At 35.9% G+C, this 17,328-nt stretch overlaps 1 protein-coding gene across 3 annotated transcripts in view; it reads left to right on the top strand.

Moving 5' to 3' along the window:
• The first annotated feature begins 511 nt into the window (after positions 1-511).
• Positions 512-17,328, top strand: part of LOC127935300 (uncharacterized protein KIAA1522 homolog) — a 36,276-nt gene continuing 19,459 nt past the window's right edge. For 2 of the 3 annotated variants that reach the window (XM_052533042.1, XM_052533041.1), the window contains exons 1-2: positions 512-725; positions 2,001-2,296. In XM_052533042.1, coding sequence (XP_052389002.1) covers positions 2,059-2,296 — 238 coding nt within the window. In that variant the 5' untranslated portion in view covers positions 512-725; positions 2,001-2,058. Of the gene's footprint in view, positions 726-2,000; positions 2,297-12,657; positions 14,112-17,328 lie in introns of those variants that run through there. The other variant, XM_052533043.1, reaches the window with a different exon arrangement.

Below are 17,328 nucleotides of genomic sequence, written 5' to 3'. Positions count from 1 at the left end.
CAAAAAGAGGACATTTTTTCCATGTTTCTATGCTTTGGTTTATTTCTTTATTTTTAGCCTCACTTTCATAGCTACTAGAGTCCACATGCCTCTAAGCCTGTCAGTCATGTCAGAAACAAGCTACATCTCAGGTTTCAGAGCCCATAAATTACCTGTAGCTCAAAATAAATGTGTTGCATATGCAGCGTTTGTCTGTTTTTCATGTTGAAAACAATGATCAGCCCTTTAGCATCATGTCACTTCTTCGAAAACCAAAGCCAGCAATCTCTTTAGGGAACAGGTTGGTGTCTCTCCAACACCTCTGATTAGGATGAGATACTAAGTTAACAAAAACCAATGAGTGGACATGGAAGAGAATCAGGAGGAGTGGATGTCTAAGGGGGATAAGTAAAGGTGGAGAGGAGTGAAACGATGTGTACAATGTGGTGAGAGCGTGAGAGAGAGAGAGAGAGAGAGAGAGAGAGGAGGAGGAGGAGAGAGGAGAGAGTCGGGGAGGGAGGGACAAGCCAGCTTGTTACTTTGAAATAGTTGGGTGGAATACACGTGTGAACTGCAGTTCCTCTCTGCACTGCGCTGAATGGTGAACTGGAGACAGGACAAGAGGGGGAGGACTGACCAGCATGGAGCTCCACTCACCCAAAAAGAGCTGAATAAACAGTACAACACAGCACTGCAGCAAAGACAAGAGCCACACTGTGAAACACAGGCAAAAGGACGCAAGAAAGGTACACTCTTGTGTTTTTATGTGCTTGTGTGTGTAGCCAAATAAAATGTGTTTGGGAATGTGACGACTGTTTTGAGTTGCACATTGTAGTTGTGTAAGGTAGTGTGTGTTGCTACATCCAGAGATTTGGTTGCTGTCGAATTACAGTACTGAGGTGTCCAAAAGATTGAGAAAGAGATTGAGAAATTGAGAGAGAAATACAGAATACGTCCAGCTCTTGAGTTGGATATAGTGGAGTTTACTTTTGCATATTTTCTCAGAGGGAGAGGAACTGCACTGCCTGCTTTTGCATGAGGTAGCATGTCCTCCACCCCTACACCCCATACACTCTTTTACTTTTGTTTTGTCTCTTATACCTTCAGTTTTCGCACCATAAGATTAGAAGGCTTGGCGAAAATAAAATATTTTCAGGTATAGATGCTACATTTGAGTGTGAATTCTGAAATGGGACTTGCAAGTACCTGATACAAAACACACGTCAGGCATCTTTGGAGAGGGAGTAATTGTAACTTTGCTCGGATTTCCCTGTTTCTATGGGTACTAAGAGTTAAACTGAAATATACACAGTAGCTGAAGTGACTGCTGACTTCTGGCCATTTCTCATATTACACAGAAGTGTAGCGTAATGCTAATGAAAACGTTGAAAATGTTTTGGGTTCGGTTTCAGTTTGTGCCTTCAGATACAGGTTGGACTAGAACAATTGTACTGCAATTTGATTTTGATAACTCAACTAATTAATAAAAAGATGGTGACTGGGAATCTGCCTAGTATAGGGCATTTTCCTGGATCAACATACTGGAAAAACATTTTTGGAACAGATTTTGGGTTAGGAGAGCGGATTAAACATGGACTGAACATTATTAAAAATCTGTCTTTGTTAGATTTTATAGGTAGGTAATAGTTAGGATTTAAAAACAAGGTTTTTTATTTGTTAGAAAAAAATATTTTAAAACTGCTGAGCTGCTTATTGATATTTGGAAGAACATTCAGTCACCACATCAAAATCATGTGGTGCAAACAACATTCAAAAACAGCATAAAAACTGGATATTATATCGCCTTCTTGACGGTCTTTCAAGGTCAATAAGTCTTTTAAAATATCAAATGATTTGATATAATTGTATGACAATGTAAGTTCAGGTTGTAAAATGTCATGTAGTGCAAACATCAGTTTTTCAAAACTACAGTATATAAAACGTTTTAAGCTATACTTTCCCAGTATTGCTTTAAGGAATTTAGATGTTAATGTTCCTCTCTTCTCTCTCTTGATGTTAAGGCAGGTGTTTTGAGTGGAATACGAGAGCAGTCAGAGATCAGTGGTCATTGGTCTCAGGATGTCCAGGAGCAGCTCTGCAGGGGATCTGGTGCCCAAAGACATTACTGAGATCTTAGCCCTGCAGCAGGCCAGTAAGAAGAAACAGGGTTCATCCTTGGGCCGGGCTTTCAGCTGGTTGAAGGGCAGCAAACGCAAGAGGAGTCTCAGTAATGGGCATAGCAGGTCAGGAGGTCCATGTGGACGTTCTGGAGAGAGCACTACAGCCAAACAAATTCATGCCAGTGGTGACTCAAAAGGTAAGTGAAAACTCCTTGCTTGCTTCAGTACTTATAAATGCAGTGTATTTATAACCTGTTGGAATGCAAATTAGCGGGTTTGGATTAGTTGATGCTAATCAAAGATGCATGATTTTGACCTTTAAGCAGGGAAAATATATCTTTATATGAATGATCAATATATTAAATGATTTAACAATAATATATTGTGTTAATATATTACAATAAACTGAATGATACATAAGGAATTAGCACCTTCCTTTATTGAAAAATATGTGAGAATATATAGTATATGTGACAAAATATGTCTGCCCTAAATTAATATTTCTATTATTTATTTATTTTCAAAACACATGAAATAACACTTTTTTTTAGCTAATTTTAAGATGTACACCCCTTTAAAGGTCAGAAGCAAAGCATGTTGGGAACTAGAAATCTGATGTAACTCAATCTGTGAATGTTTGTATACATCTGTGTGCATTCACATTAAGATGGGAACATGTATGTGCAATATATGTGCACAGTAAAGGATGAAAATTTATAAAATATCCATATAATGCTATTTTTGTCTTGATTTCTAAAAAAGAAATGTATGCATCAATATATAGCCATACATGGTCAATGCATATATGTATATACTGAAAAGTATGTTGAAAAATATTAGCACTAGATTCCCATTTATGGAAATGTATTATGTAATATATCACATTATGGTTTGCAGTATATTCCTATAATTTTTTTTCTTTTTACTGTAAAGTGATACTATGGATGAAAAGTTTTCAAAGTACCGTTTGGTTTTAGCCATGCATGTTCTCTGGTGCCAGTCTGTCCAAACCTGGAACATGGAATTTATTTTTGTTTCATGCCTTTCTACTTTACACCAGCTACTGGGTTCAACCTTTCTACTGCAAAGACAGCGTTGATGTGCTCTGATGTGTCTCTGATGTGACATCAATTTGAATGCGACATAATAATAATTGTCATACTCAGTACTGTATCATCCAGCCTCTGTGGGAAAGTGAATTACTCCAATATGGCAGGATAAATATACAAGGTCCTGTTGCTAATGTTGGATGTTGTTAATCAAAGTTGCAACATGTGTACCTGTTTGATCTGTTTGGCCCACAACATGCTAGAACACAGCAGTCACCTAGCAACCACTCAAAACTTCTTAGCAATGCCCTAGCAACACCCAAGGAAACAACCACAACAAGCAACACCCTACAATGAAACAAAAACCTATCAACCAGTTAATGCTAGCAACCACAGAATTTCATGGGACACCCTAGCAGCACACTAAAGCCCAGTTCACACCACCAGAGGATTTTTCTCTCTATGTTTCTAGACTCCGTACTGTAAATACACTTGTGGGCATTGCTAGTGCTGTCTAATGTTATTGGTGGACAGCACATCTGGGCATATCTTTAAAAAATTCAATCACAAACTTTATATAATACAGGTAAACCTAAGATGTCATTCTAATCTGACTCAGAATTAGACTTCAAATAAATAAAAGCAATAGCATTCTGGTGTTGGTGAGTGTTGTTTTATAAACTACAGCAGTGCTCAGTGCATTAAATTCTTAACCAGTACTAAACTCAAACCATCAATGTATGAATCAAACTCACTAAGATAGTGTCAACTGTCAACAGTGTCTTTTCCATGCATCATTTTTAATACCCGTGCAACAACAAATAATATAAAACAGTGAAATCGCTCCAGAACTCTGTCCGGTGTGAACGGGGCTTAACAAGTCATAACTTCCCAGCAATGCCCCAGCAACCATCCAAGGCAAGCTAGTAAAGTCCTAACACTGCACTTAAGCAAAAACCTAGAAACCACCTAGAAAAACTTAAGCAACACCCAGAACTTCTTAGGAACACCCTAGCAACATTTCAAAAGCTAGCAACACTCTAACAACCACCCACTCTTAATGAAAAACCTTGCAACCAGAAATTTGAGGAAACAACCTATCAATGCTTTAGCAATCAACTAGCAACACCATAGCAACTATCCAAAAGGAGGTAGAGACACCCTATAATCAACACACAAAACCCACAATAACTCCCTATCAGCTGTCTTAGAAATAAAGTTCGAGAGAGATGTGCTGTAACTGGACTCTGCATGAAGGCCTCCAGCAGGAGGACTCAGGATCTCTGCCATATGGCTTCTGCTCATAAGTCCCTATGTGGAAGATTGTAAGAACAATATTGGACACTACATTCAGCTTTATATCCCCAGCGTTTCTACTAAGTGGTCTTGGGAAAGTATTGCAAAGCCAGTCCCTGAGGTCCTCTTAAGACACTGACTTCTTAAAACCTGCTGAACCACTTTTATGTATAGAGGTCCAACCATAAGAGCAGAAGACAATGTAAAAAAGACTCAGATTCTGGATTTTTCTCTTCCTGCCCCCACAAGTCTCACACTCCCTATGTTACACTGAAAAAGCATGTAAACTTTGAGTTGCCAAGAGTCTGCGAGTTAACAGACAAGTGGGACTTTAGCTGGACATACACCGAGAATAACATGACATACAGAGTCTTCGAGTCTCATATTCTCTCTTTAGACTCCATGATTTGAGAGGGAGACAAAGTCAATGTGTGGAAAGGGCTGAGAGATGAGACACATGCTGTTTTATTGAAATATGACAGATTTGTTTCTGAAATGCTTTGTAATATTACATCCTTTTCCTTGCCTGAAAATCTCTTTTTTATCTGTTTTCAGTCTCCAACCCCCAAAAAGTACATTTAATTTTAATGAATTGGTAGTTGTAGTGTATTTCGTATCTTAAAAGTGTTTTTTTTATGTAATCAGTTTTAATATTGTGTCATGCTTTACAGAAGTCACTAAAACACATAATTATTTATCATTACATTTAAATTAATATATGTTAAATGTACTAAATTACACCATCATTGCATGTCTTATTACAAATATATTTAAATACACAAAATACAAGTTTCAATAGAAATTATATATGTTTTAGTTACCATACTTGTTAGTACTTTCAACAGTAAACTTTATTCACATTTCAGAGAAAACAGAGTAAAATTATATATAAATGTGTACTTAAGTCCTACATAAGTGACTTAAAAAACACTGACTAGTGCAAAGCAAACAAACAAAACAAAAACTCAAAAAACACTATAAAGTTCGACTGATTAATTTAATATTAATTTAATCTAAAATACATTTTAATTTAATTGAAATTAAAATACATTTAAGTGTCCAAAACCATTAAATTCAGTTTGCATTTAAGTGTATTGTTGTAAAGTGTTTAATTGCAATATTAAAAAGTTACATCTTTTACAGAGGATGGTGTGAGTGGTGCTTCTCTGTGCTTGGTTGATAGCACGCACTGCTTACCAGTTTCTAGGGTGTTGTGTGTAGATCTTATAGGGCATTGCTAGATGGTTATATGAAGGCCCACGAGACTCTATGATATTCCCGTCTATATACAACTCGGGTTCTTCTTCAATCCAAGTCTTTAGGATTTGGGACACGCTGCTTCTTGTGGGCCCTTCCATGAACAAATCAGGTTGGCTGTCCTAATTCAGGACATTTCTGGGCTTCGCGGCTCAGTAGTGCAGCACTAACTCCTTGCGTCACCCGTCTGACTGAGCTCAGCCTCTGTCTACCCCCCACCCTCCAGTCAGAGGGCTCTATCAGGTCCGGAAGCTTTTTGAGGGGTGAGATCACCGTGCATGGGATTCCCTCTAATGCAAAACATTGATCCTTTATCACTCGAGTGACAGTGGGGAAAACACAGAGCTGCGTCTCAATTTAACCAAAGTAAAAGCTGTGGGTCTTTGGCCATGTGGACATGTAAACTCTCTTAAAGAATAAATGTATTATAATTTACATTTATATTAAATACAATTAGTTAAACGTAAGAGTAAAAAAAAATCTATAGATTAAAGACATTTTAAAAGTAGCAAAAATAAGTAATAAAATTATGGTTAAACACTTAATGTGACCTTCATAATGTATCAAAATGTTTTTTTTTTTTTTTTTTTTTTTTACTTTTAATTAAAATCAATACATAACAGTTCCTGTAGTTTAAAATAAATGTGGGATTCTTATCACAAGCATATTAGAAATAAGACAAAAGTGAAGACAGCGGCAGATTTTGCTTATCTGGTCATTCTTATTGTGGAGGCCAGACATCTGTTACCGATGATCTCGAATGCCAACACAGAATGATGACTTGTGGTCAAACAGAGGAGGGTTGGATGAAACGTGAGCTTCCTGTAATAGATCTGAAATAAAGAACATGTGAATGTTTAATGGCATTTGGAAACACAAAAGAATAGAGTGACAAAAGACAGCAATTTAATGTTCTGAATGCTTCCCTGCCCAGAGAACAGTTAAAGAGCACAAGAGGTCAGAATGGAAAACTGTGATAGACATTAGGGTTAAAACGGTCTTTCAGAGTAAAGGCATATGATGACAGGTTTAATAAGAAGAAGTATATTTTGTGTTGCTAAGAAGATTGTGTGGAGATAAGCAGGCCTTTACAAAATATACAGCCACCGAATTCCACAGTAAACTTTGCAGATTTCCACAGAACTGGAACACCAGTCATTCAAGTTCAACACATGCATGATCATTTAATGAATATATTTGCTCATCAAAAATTTTTTTTAGCAGTACTTGATTTTGATTGGTCAGTTTTAGCATTTTGAAATCAAATATTTGTATTTAGTGACCACTAAATGAACTCTCGATTCTGGCTGACATACAGTACATTTACATTACAGTTGAAAATCACTTTGCCTTATTGTTTCCAAACCAGTAACAACATCTTTGTACGGTTTGTAAGTTGTATTTTGACTCACAAAATCGTTTTAGTTCACTGGAATGCTGAATATATTATTAAATATGAATGTACTCTGAGGTGTAATTTCCATGGTTCGTGTCATGGCCGCGTTACTAACTCAGGTGTACATTAATAATCAATTAGTTTACAGTCAATTATTGCAATCAAAAAAAAAAAAAAAGAGTCTAGTATTATCAGCTGCATTCAACACATTTTACAACATTGAACGTCTCAGTTCTCAATTTTTTCTCGTAGAAAATGTGGTGAAAGGTGTGTATTAATCTGAATAATAATAAGAACAGAGAATATTAACCTGAAAAATAATCTGGGGAATAATACCCACATTTACATGACTTTACAAACACACGCGCACACACACACACACACACACACACACACACACGCACACACACACACACACACATGTTGTGGTTTTCATTATGTAACTCACAGTAATGAATACTCCTATTGACATGTTTGTTTCACTGTTTACTCCAGTACTTGCCCTCTCTCCCCTCTCCCAGCCTGTGCATGAACACAACCAGGCAACTCTCTGACAGCTTATGAACAGCCTCTCACTACCGTCTTCATTTACATAAGAAAGCATTAAGTCTTTATCTTATTACCAGGAACCTGTCAGGGAGACTACGGCACACTTCTCCCACACTTCGTTTAAAGTCAGGATAAGTGGGCTAAATCAAAGTCACTAATCCGTTTGCAGTAAGATATAGCTTCAATACTTTTCTTACTACTGAACCTTTTACACTGACTGTTTAATGTCTCCTGTGGCCGTGATGTTAGTGTGGTGAAACAAGGACGCTCTGACTGCAGTAATGGATCAAATTGCAGTTTAGAGCTCCAGAGAGAAAGTACAGGAATAAGGAGAGTCTAAAAGAAGCTGCCAAGGTCACGAACAAGTTCTCTGACCTCAGTCTGGGTCATGACGGTTACACCCAACTGTCCGACAAACACACACAAGCTCAACAAGGGGTGCTGACACACCCATACTCTGCTGCTTTCAAACCAGATAACAGTATGGGGACATTTCCTGTTGTCATGGCAGCCAGCACATGACCTCTTGACCTTCTTAACTCTTCATTTACATCTATTAATACCATTGAAGGTGGAATACACCATTGTGTATGTTAGCACAGCAGTACGAGTTAAAGAGATACTTCTGTAATGTGAATGGAACTTGATATTATTTTGTTGCTTTTCATATTCATCTTGATGTATATCATTAAAAAAAAAATCATTAAATTATTGCTGTAAGCTTTATTGTTTTGGCTTTAAAGGGGTAGTTCACCAATGAAAGCATCATTTACTTGCTTAAAGTAAATGCCCTTAAAATGACCCACTCCCTGATCTGAACTTGGGAGCTGATTGAGATGCACCCTATGACATGGTGGCACTCCATAATTTTCATGTCAAACATTCATATTGGTGTGAACAGTCCTTTACTCCGCATAGCTGTACAGTTCCATAACAATAAAAGGAAAGTTATTTCAGTGGTAGAAAAACTAATTTTGTGAAATATTACCAAGACAGCATTTTTTTATTTTGAATAATGTGCACTGAAGAGTTGTGCACCACAAAACCAAGAACATAAAGTAAACAAGATAAATTAGGATTCCATGCTGACGTAATAAAACCGACTGATAGCAAAAGCTTTTATAAAACGATGATGGAATTTGTTCATACCCTTGCGAAAGTTAAAATGACAGTTAACCGTGCTGGATTGCAGAAGCATTAAGGAAGTATCGACATGTCAAAAAGCTGTGCACCATCACTCAGAGTCAAATATCACACTAAAGGCATGAATGAGGAAAGAATTAATTTAGCTTTTTGTTATGAAGCACAACACCTTTAGCTTTCCACCGACAGCCTTCTCACACCTTGAGTTTTGCTTTGTCTCCTTCCACATAGTTGATGCTGAGATAAAATTATTCTGTGTCTCTTTTGATTTCTTATAATGGATCTTGACTCATCATCTCGCCTTGACCTTGAGTCTCTTCTGCCTCTTCTAGCCTCTTCATAACTCTGTGAGCGGCATGCTAGGAATGAAGACAGAGAACAATGAACACATAGATGTACTATGAAGGTTTAGGCTGTGCTACTTCTAAGATTAGCTTTTCCTTCTTTTATAACCTGCAAATAATACTTGTCCTGAACAATTAAAAAGGGAAGAAACAATGTTAAAACAATCTGAAAAGACAAACAGTTCCTTCTAAGAGAAAGTGAATTACATGTAGGCTAGCACTGAGGAAACTGGCCCTGCTGCCAAGTGTTGGAGGAATGCAGGTGGATGGAATTCGACTTGATGTTTGGATTAAACCCCTCATTCCAGGTTAGCAATATCCCAGCAAATCCAGAACAATTGCAGATTTGTGGAAGAGAAAACTGCCAACCTAAAGAAAATGTTCTCGGTATGGTTTTGTTTTTTTGGAGCCGTTTTGTGCTCTTAAGAATAGTGAGAACAGCAGGTTTGAGTCACTGGCCAGTGGTCTAATAATGCATGAGCTTGCCAAGGTGTGTTCATCTTCAGCCAATAGAGGGCAATGTGGAACAAAACGCTTATTTCCCTCCACAGTATTGACGTGCTGTGACAAAATATATATTTATTCTTAACAAACAGAACATAATTCCACATTTTACAATGTGTCTGTGTGATTTACTTGTCCGAGATAGTAAGTTATTGAAGAGTGAAAGCAAAACTCTTTACTTGCATTTCAATGCATTTTGATGGCTGTTGATTAATTTTACCAGTGAGGTAGCCTATAGAAGCGATGCTAACTAAATGGACCAATACTAATCGGCCTATCTCAGCAATAAGATACATATGAATAATAACTGTTGTCCAGGATTTGAAAATATTCCAGTCTTCTGCTAGAAAATATAGTACCTGAACAATAATAAAATGTTATTCTTGGGTGCTATATGGTGATATACACAGTGGCTGGTGGATCAGTATTTTGTTTGTTACTATAGTGGAGGAATTGTATAATTAAGCTATTTGGGGGAAGCTACTGTATTTGGTTCAGAAAATTAGAAAAGAAAACAACATTATTTTTTTTAGGGCTGTCTGCATGTTGAATATTATGATGTTGATTGAACTTAAAAAAAATGCTTTAGCATGATATTTCTTTTGAAAAATACTAAATAATAAAAAAATAGAACATTACTTTTAAACTCAAAGATTAGATTTAAATTTAAGATTAACTGGATAAATTAAATTGTTTTCAGATCAAACAGATTTATGGTGATTCAAAGCAATTTGAATAAATGCATTTTGAAAATATGATGATTTCAATTAAATCAAATAGATGCAAATAGTTAATCATAATCTATGACATGATTTTTTCGAGTGCAGAAACCTTACCCATTTTTCACTGGTTTCATTTATGCATATCTGACATTTGCATCATATTAAGTTTATCAGTTTATAACCTTTATAGTCAATTCAAACACATAAATCCTAAATTTAGGCCTATATATATATAATATTTGTGTGTTATTTTGGCTTAGTACACTGATCTTTATATATTTACACTTTACATTTACATGTTATACATTTTTATTACCAGTATGGTATAGATCTTTATAGATGAAATTATACATGTTATAGTATGCATTTTAATACAGTGTCATTTTTGTCATACTTGATGTTTTGACAAAGCTCTATAAATAATGAAATTCAGTATGTAAAACAACATTTAAAAAAAAATCGAGAAAAGCAAGTTTTTAGTTGCGAGAAAGTTTCTTACAAAAAAACTGAAGTGTGACAACTGACACACTTTAGTCACTTCAGCAGTGATGAATGAAGCAGGTGGCAGCTAGAAAGCCAGTAATATCACTACACCTTCAGGGCATTATATTCCTGTCAGGTGAAAGTCCTCACTTCACATCACAAGTCTCTAAAATAGCGTAGCGTGTCCCAGAGCACATTCACAGGTTCAGGAGAGGAAGAATCAACAGAATTCAGATGAGCTGATCACATGGGAAGAACGGTGGTGTGAGTCTAATGCAGAGCCAAATAAAGCCAGCATTGATTTATACGACATTATTATCCATTAATCTTTGATGATGCCCTCTGAAAGCTTCTTGCGGTATTCAGACTACTTCTAAGTGTCTGTAGGTTGATATATGATGTACTTGTCTTAGTCAAACCTGATATTAAACCTGAGGCTGTTCTTTGTCCAAACATGAGAGTGATGTTGAATGTGTTGTCCTTCTGTAATGATAGTAGTTTAAGAACTGGTCTTTTTAGTGGAGAATGATAACCTGTGCTAGTTGACTTGCTTCATTGTGTTTGTGAATAACAAATGATGTAATATGGATAATGTTTCAGAAGAGGAGTGTTTCAGTTTGACATGCAATGCATAAGCCATCTATCTGGCTGATTGAAATGGTCGTCACAGGTTTTGTTACAATACTGTTCTGTTGCATGACTCATAAAGTGTTTTCCCTGCCAAGTTACAAGAGGATAGCGTAATTCCCAGGAATCCATTATCTTTGGGTCTGCTTATGCCGGGGCCTCCTGTGTCTTCTGTCTGTTTTAGATTAACAATGATTTGAATACTTTCAGTATTTATAAAGCCTGGACTCTTGATTACAGCGAGAGGAGGATGGAGGAGTGGAAACAAGGAAAGAGGAGGCCCAACTTGTACCTGGAAAAGGTCAAAAACATTCCTAAAATCTCCAGTGGGCATTCCTTTTCTTCCAGATCATTACGTAGTGTATAAATTAACGTTCTAAAGTTTTAGTTACAGCTGTGTCACACACAAATACTAAATATTTAGCATTTAAACATAAAGGGTTACATCATAAAATATATATATATATATATATATATATATATATATATATATATATATATATATATATATATATATATATATATATATATATATATATATATATATTTTTTTTTTTTTTTTTTTTAAAGTGTGCATAAAGACTTAACTGTAATCACTTTAATTAGCAGGAAAATCAACATGACACTGTCTTAAAGCCACCAAATCCATATTTATATTCTGTATATTCAGCATCTCCCAGCAGTGTTATTTTGGCATCATATTGTGATTATATTGTTCTTAATATTTTTCTTTATTTTTAATACTTTCTGTTTTTATTTTAAGTTAAAATTTTTAGAAGCTTAGTTGTGTTTTTGCTTTTATTATTATTAGTATTTTTTAAATATATTTTTAATACATTTTCATTTCATTTTTAGATTTAGTTATTTTAGTACATCAAGTAAAGCTAAATGAAAAGAAATGGTGACTTCACGACTAACTGAATAAATAAAATATATATTTGATTATATTCAGTTTAAGTTTTATTTATGTATTTATTTATTTAACTATAATAAGCCTGACTATATATATATATATATATATATATATATATATATATATATATATATATATATATATATATATATATATATACATGTACAGTATAACAAAGGGATACTGTTTTTGTAAATTATTTGTAAATATGTAATTCATTTAATTGTTATTCGTAAAAATAGGAATAGCAGTTTATACATCATATGTTGATTGCACATTTCCTTCAATGTATGTTTATTTGAAAGGTACAGTTAGAGCAGCTGAAACAGGCTGTATCCTGCCATCAGTGCACTTCTCGGTATAGATCAGAGTCAAATGAAATATTAGGTTACCTGATAGAGAGAAACAGTAAAAGACAGCGTGAAAGCCAGTAAGCTGGGGGAGAGAAACTTGGAAACACAAGAAGAGTGAGACACAAGAGGACTGCTCCAGAAATAGGACAAAGAAAGAGATGCTGGTGGAAAAGAGAATAGTGGGTAAAATATGCAGGGTTCTTGCTATATCCGTGGTTGAGATGGGATGAGGTTTGAGGCTTGCACTGTGCAGCAGTTGAAGTTGTTTATGTCTGGTGTAGAGATTGAATTACATGCCTACAGCTGTAATATATCAAGAGATATCATCTATGTTTCCTCATACTGTATGTGGAATATAAGATGTAAAAAGTCATGACTATTATCCCGGTCAAGTTTTTACACACACAATAAAAAAAAAAAAATGTTTTAAATATATAAACAAAATTTATTTCATTTTTTTATGGAGAATTTTATGTTTATTTTAGGAGAATTACAATATGTCGACAGCTAAGCACGTTCTCTCCAAACTGTCAGTACATCAGTGAAATAAAAAAAAGCAATTTAATTCATATAACATAGTAATAATAAAATAAAAAATAAAAAAACATTAAAAATGTAACAGTCGCATTTTGTCTTTAGGCTAAGCCTACTGAGGGCATGCAAATAAGCTTCATTTTCCAGTATTTCTTTGGACAATTCTTAACAGCTTTTATAAAAATCACCCAACTATGGTTTAGGAAACCTTGTCATTGGGATTCAGTGGATAAAGGCAAAGGGGAAAAAAAGCAGGAATTCATTCAAACAGAGGTATGAACTGCCTAAAGGGAGATCTATAAAGCATAAAAAGTGGGTAACAATACAGTATATATTCAAATATGTGAATCCTGATAGTTAAACTGCATCCATTAAACAAGTGTGAGTGCTTTAATGTGTGTTTGTGTGTGTGTGAGTGGCTGAAGCAAGCACGTATCCCTCCTTCCTCACATTCCAAGTGGCTGGAGTGAGCTGTGACTGATCATCTCTGAGAGCGGTGCGGTCTGAACAACAGAGGCGAGGCGATGAGGGAGGGTCTTACACACACACACACACACACAGCAGAGACCGGGACATCTCTGTCCCTGCTGCAGCAGCTGGAGTGCTGAACGGGAACAGGAGTATACAGGCATTGGGAGGAGGAAGAGAGAGAGCGGTGAAGCAAGGGTCCATATGTGACAGTCCGGTGGATTTGAGGAGTCTAGAGCCTTTGGGCCCTGAGATCAATGCAATGGGGAACTCTAACAGCAAGAAGAAAACCCAGGCTAACATTACCAGCAGTCACCGCACTAACAAAGTAAAGTCCATCTGGCACTTTAGACATGTGGATAAATATAAAACAGGTAGGAAAAGATGAAAATGCTGCATTTTGCAATTCATAAAGTGTTTTGTATTGCCCAGCTTAGATACTCAGAATAAGTTGTCTGGCCGTGCTTTACTTCCTTAGATTTAGATTGATAATTGTGCTGATTTGAGATTGGGTGTTGATTGATTTAAAATGTGATATGGACAAAAAGTACTGTGATGGCATCATGTTATCAGATGGTAATAGCATGGTACTTTGAGATATACCATAGTGCTGAATAAAATACATGGTACTTAAAAGTATTTCATAGTCTTCATTTTGAATCAGGGTTATTATCATTAACTAAAACTGAAACCGAAACCATTCTGCATTACTTGAAATCATGTCAAAGACTATGACAGTATTTGAGACAGTGGCTGAAATGATCAGAGATGTAATAAATAATAATAATAATAATAATAATAATAATAATCTGTCATTTCTAATGCCTACACGTGTCCAACAGTTTTTGATGGATTTCTGTTAATGTGGGAATCCAGAATCCTGAGAGACCTGAGAGATCTAGGTGTCTCTTCCTGTGTTCCAATGAGTTGTTTCAATGGCTGGGAAGATTTGGGAGTGGGATTGAACCGGAAAATGCTGTATACCCATCAAAAATCTATCATTTACGGCTTGTTATCCTCAAATTCCCTGCAATCACGGTTCTGTTATTAAGCATCCAGACTTTCTGTTTTGTGCAACCTCTTATTTTCCATTGCGCACTACAGAGGAGGTATTTGATGAAATGTTTGGTATTAATGTGCATCTGTATCTGCAAGCTTCTGTGACTTCAGGCTTTGTATGTTTGCGTTGCTTTGAGACAGTCAGTTCTCTGTCATTTAAAAGCACAGGGGAATGTCAGTGCTGAGACACTGGACGGAAAATGAAATAAAAGTGTACGCCAAAAAGAGCTGATGTTTTCAGAGATGAACAAATCTCCTGTCGAACACACCCCTTTCATCTTTGTCTTGGTTATGTCGTAATAAAAAATAAGATGCCTATCCTCAAGTGGATTCCACTAATCTTACTTGCTTTGTAAGGCACCTCACCTTTCATGCGACACAAAGACTCCTACAGCAAAATATCACTGTAGAGAAAATGGGAAGAGGAAATTTGCCTATTAGCAGTAATTTCATTTGTGCATGCATGGCGCATTATGTCCAAATACTAAGACGTCTCCTTTCTAAACATAAAGAAAAAAATATATATAATTTTTTCCTAGAGGATGAAAGTGTTTTTTGTTGTTGTTGTTTTTTTATCATTTCAATGATAATAAAGACAACAAGTACAATAAAAAGATATTGTGCATTATGGAAATGAACTAGATAATTTTAATGAAAACAAATCCACCATTCTATTTTGCAGCATGGAAGAAAGCTTTAAACACTTGAGACATCATATTAATTAGACGCTATAATAACTAGAAGAATAACAAAGAGCAGTAAATGGTAAAAAATATTGGTGCTACTAACCAGTGTGTTCATGATTATACTATAGCTCAGCAGACACCTTGATATCAATTTGACGTCAAATATTAGATGCTGTAACATCATTTTAAATTCAGTTAGATTGCAATTTCTTCCAGTGGTAATTGGGGGAAAATTGGATTTTAATCCTACACTGAAATTGGTTTAATATATATCTAGGCCAATATATTTGACATTCAATTTACATCAAATCAAAAGTCATTTTGACTTCAATTTGATTTGACCTGTTTTTAACATCAGTTTTGATGTCAAACTGATGTCTTTTCAACATCAATTGCCCACAGCGGGCATAGTGGATAGATTTTGTACAGGTATAACACTGGAAGCCTTGCATATTCAAGTCAAAAATGAGTCTGTTCTTTCATTAAAAAATAAGGGTCATTCTGTAAATACTCGATCTCCTTTACTGACTAGTTCATCAGTGTGCAAGGTATTTTTCAATCCAAGTGAAAAAGTAGTCAGATTCAAGCGTATAGATGTTTTTATTTTTCTTTGTTTCTTTTTTTTTCTGTTGATCAAATTATTTCAGACCTTTTCCAACCCAATCTGAATTAATTCAGACTAAGCTCAATCAGCAGTGTGTTTCCCAAAAGCTTCATTAGCAAACTCTGGTCACAAATAGCATTGTTACCAACATACTTGGTTCAGTGTTTCCCAAAACCATAGTTTAAATGAACATTCACAAGCAGAATTGGAAGCTTACATGGAGCATACACACTTGACTGTGGTTGGAATCATAGTTTCTTGTTAGCATGGCATGAAATTAATAGATCATGCTCTTGGGCCCAAAAAGCAACCTGACATGCAGCATATTCTGTATCGTTCATTCCATTTAAATATCCATTTTAATCTACATATGTTAGTGTGTCAACAGTTTTGAGGTGTGGCCATGTTACTATGGATTGGGGAAACAATCATGGTTAGTTGTATAGTTTCTCCAGCAACGCATCATACTATGGTAGTTAATCAGCAAATTGCATAGGTGTTTACATTAAGGCTTTTCAGTATGATTAAGCAATACATATAAAAAATTGGGGGTGCATTTAATGGTACTTAATGGTATAATAAGTAAAACTGACTCACATTAATGAATGCAACAAGGCAAATTGTTATATATGAATAGTTAAGCCATGAAACTCGACTTGTGTTCGATTGATTCATTCAGTTTAATATTCCCAACCAATGGGATTAACATACTCAATACTGTTCACATATATACACATTCTGTGCATGTCCTCATTTTAGCCCACCACCTCCCCAGCACCACCTGCCTAGATCTGCTATGGGGATCTTCCTTTTTGTAGCACAAGCAGCATGTTTCCTTTTCATTTTCTTTTAGCAGAACTGTAGCAACAGTGTAGCAGCAGATTTAGTTTGCCAAGACCAAACCTACTCACAAAATCGATGAGCACTGACTGTGGAGCAAAGGTTTGAACGCTATGCTGTATCGAGCGACTGTTGACTCTTCCTTGGATTGTCTTCATGCATAGCTTTACTCATTCATCGAGCTGTTTATTCAGAAGAGCTGAATCTGAATGCATTCCAGCATACCAGTCTCTCTCCTCACGCGTGACTGGGCAGAATACACAACAGAGGGGTCGGCCCCTGTGGCAGCAGTGCTGCATACGTGTGTCCAACGGTCTATAGCGGTTTAAATATTTACAGCAAAATAAGTGTTCTTGTAGCTGAGCTCCACCTTGTGTGCAGGAAACTATTCAACCAAAGATG

Source organism: Carassius gibelio, chromosome A19 (assembly GCF_023724105.1).
Source record: "Carassius gibelio isolate Cgi1373 ecotype wild population from Czech Republic chromosome A19, carGib1.2-hapl.c, whole genome shotgun sequence".
In the NCBI taxonomy this organism is placed as follows: Eukaryota; Metazoa; Chordata; class Actinopteri; order Cypriniformes; family Cyprinidae; genus Carassius; species Carassius gibelio.
This window is presented reverse-complemented; position numbering and strand designations above follow the sequence as displayed.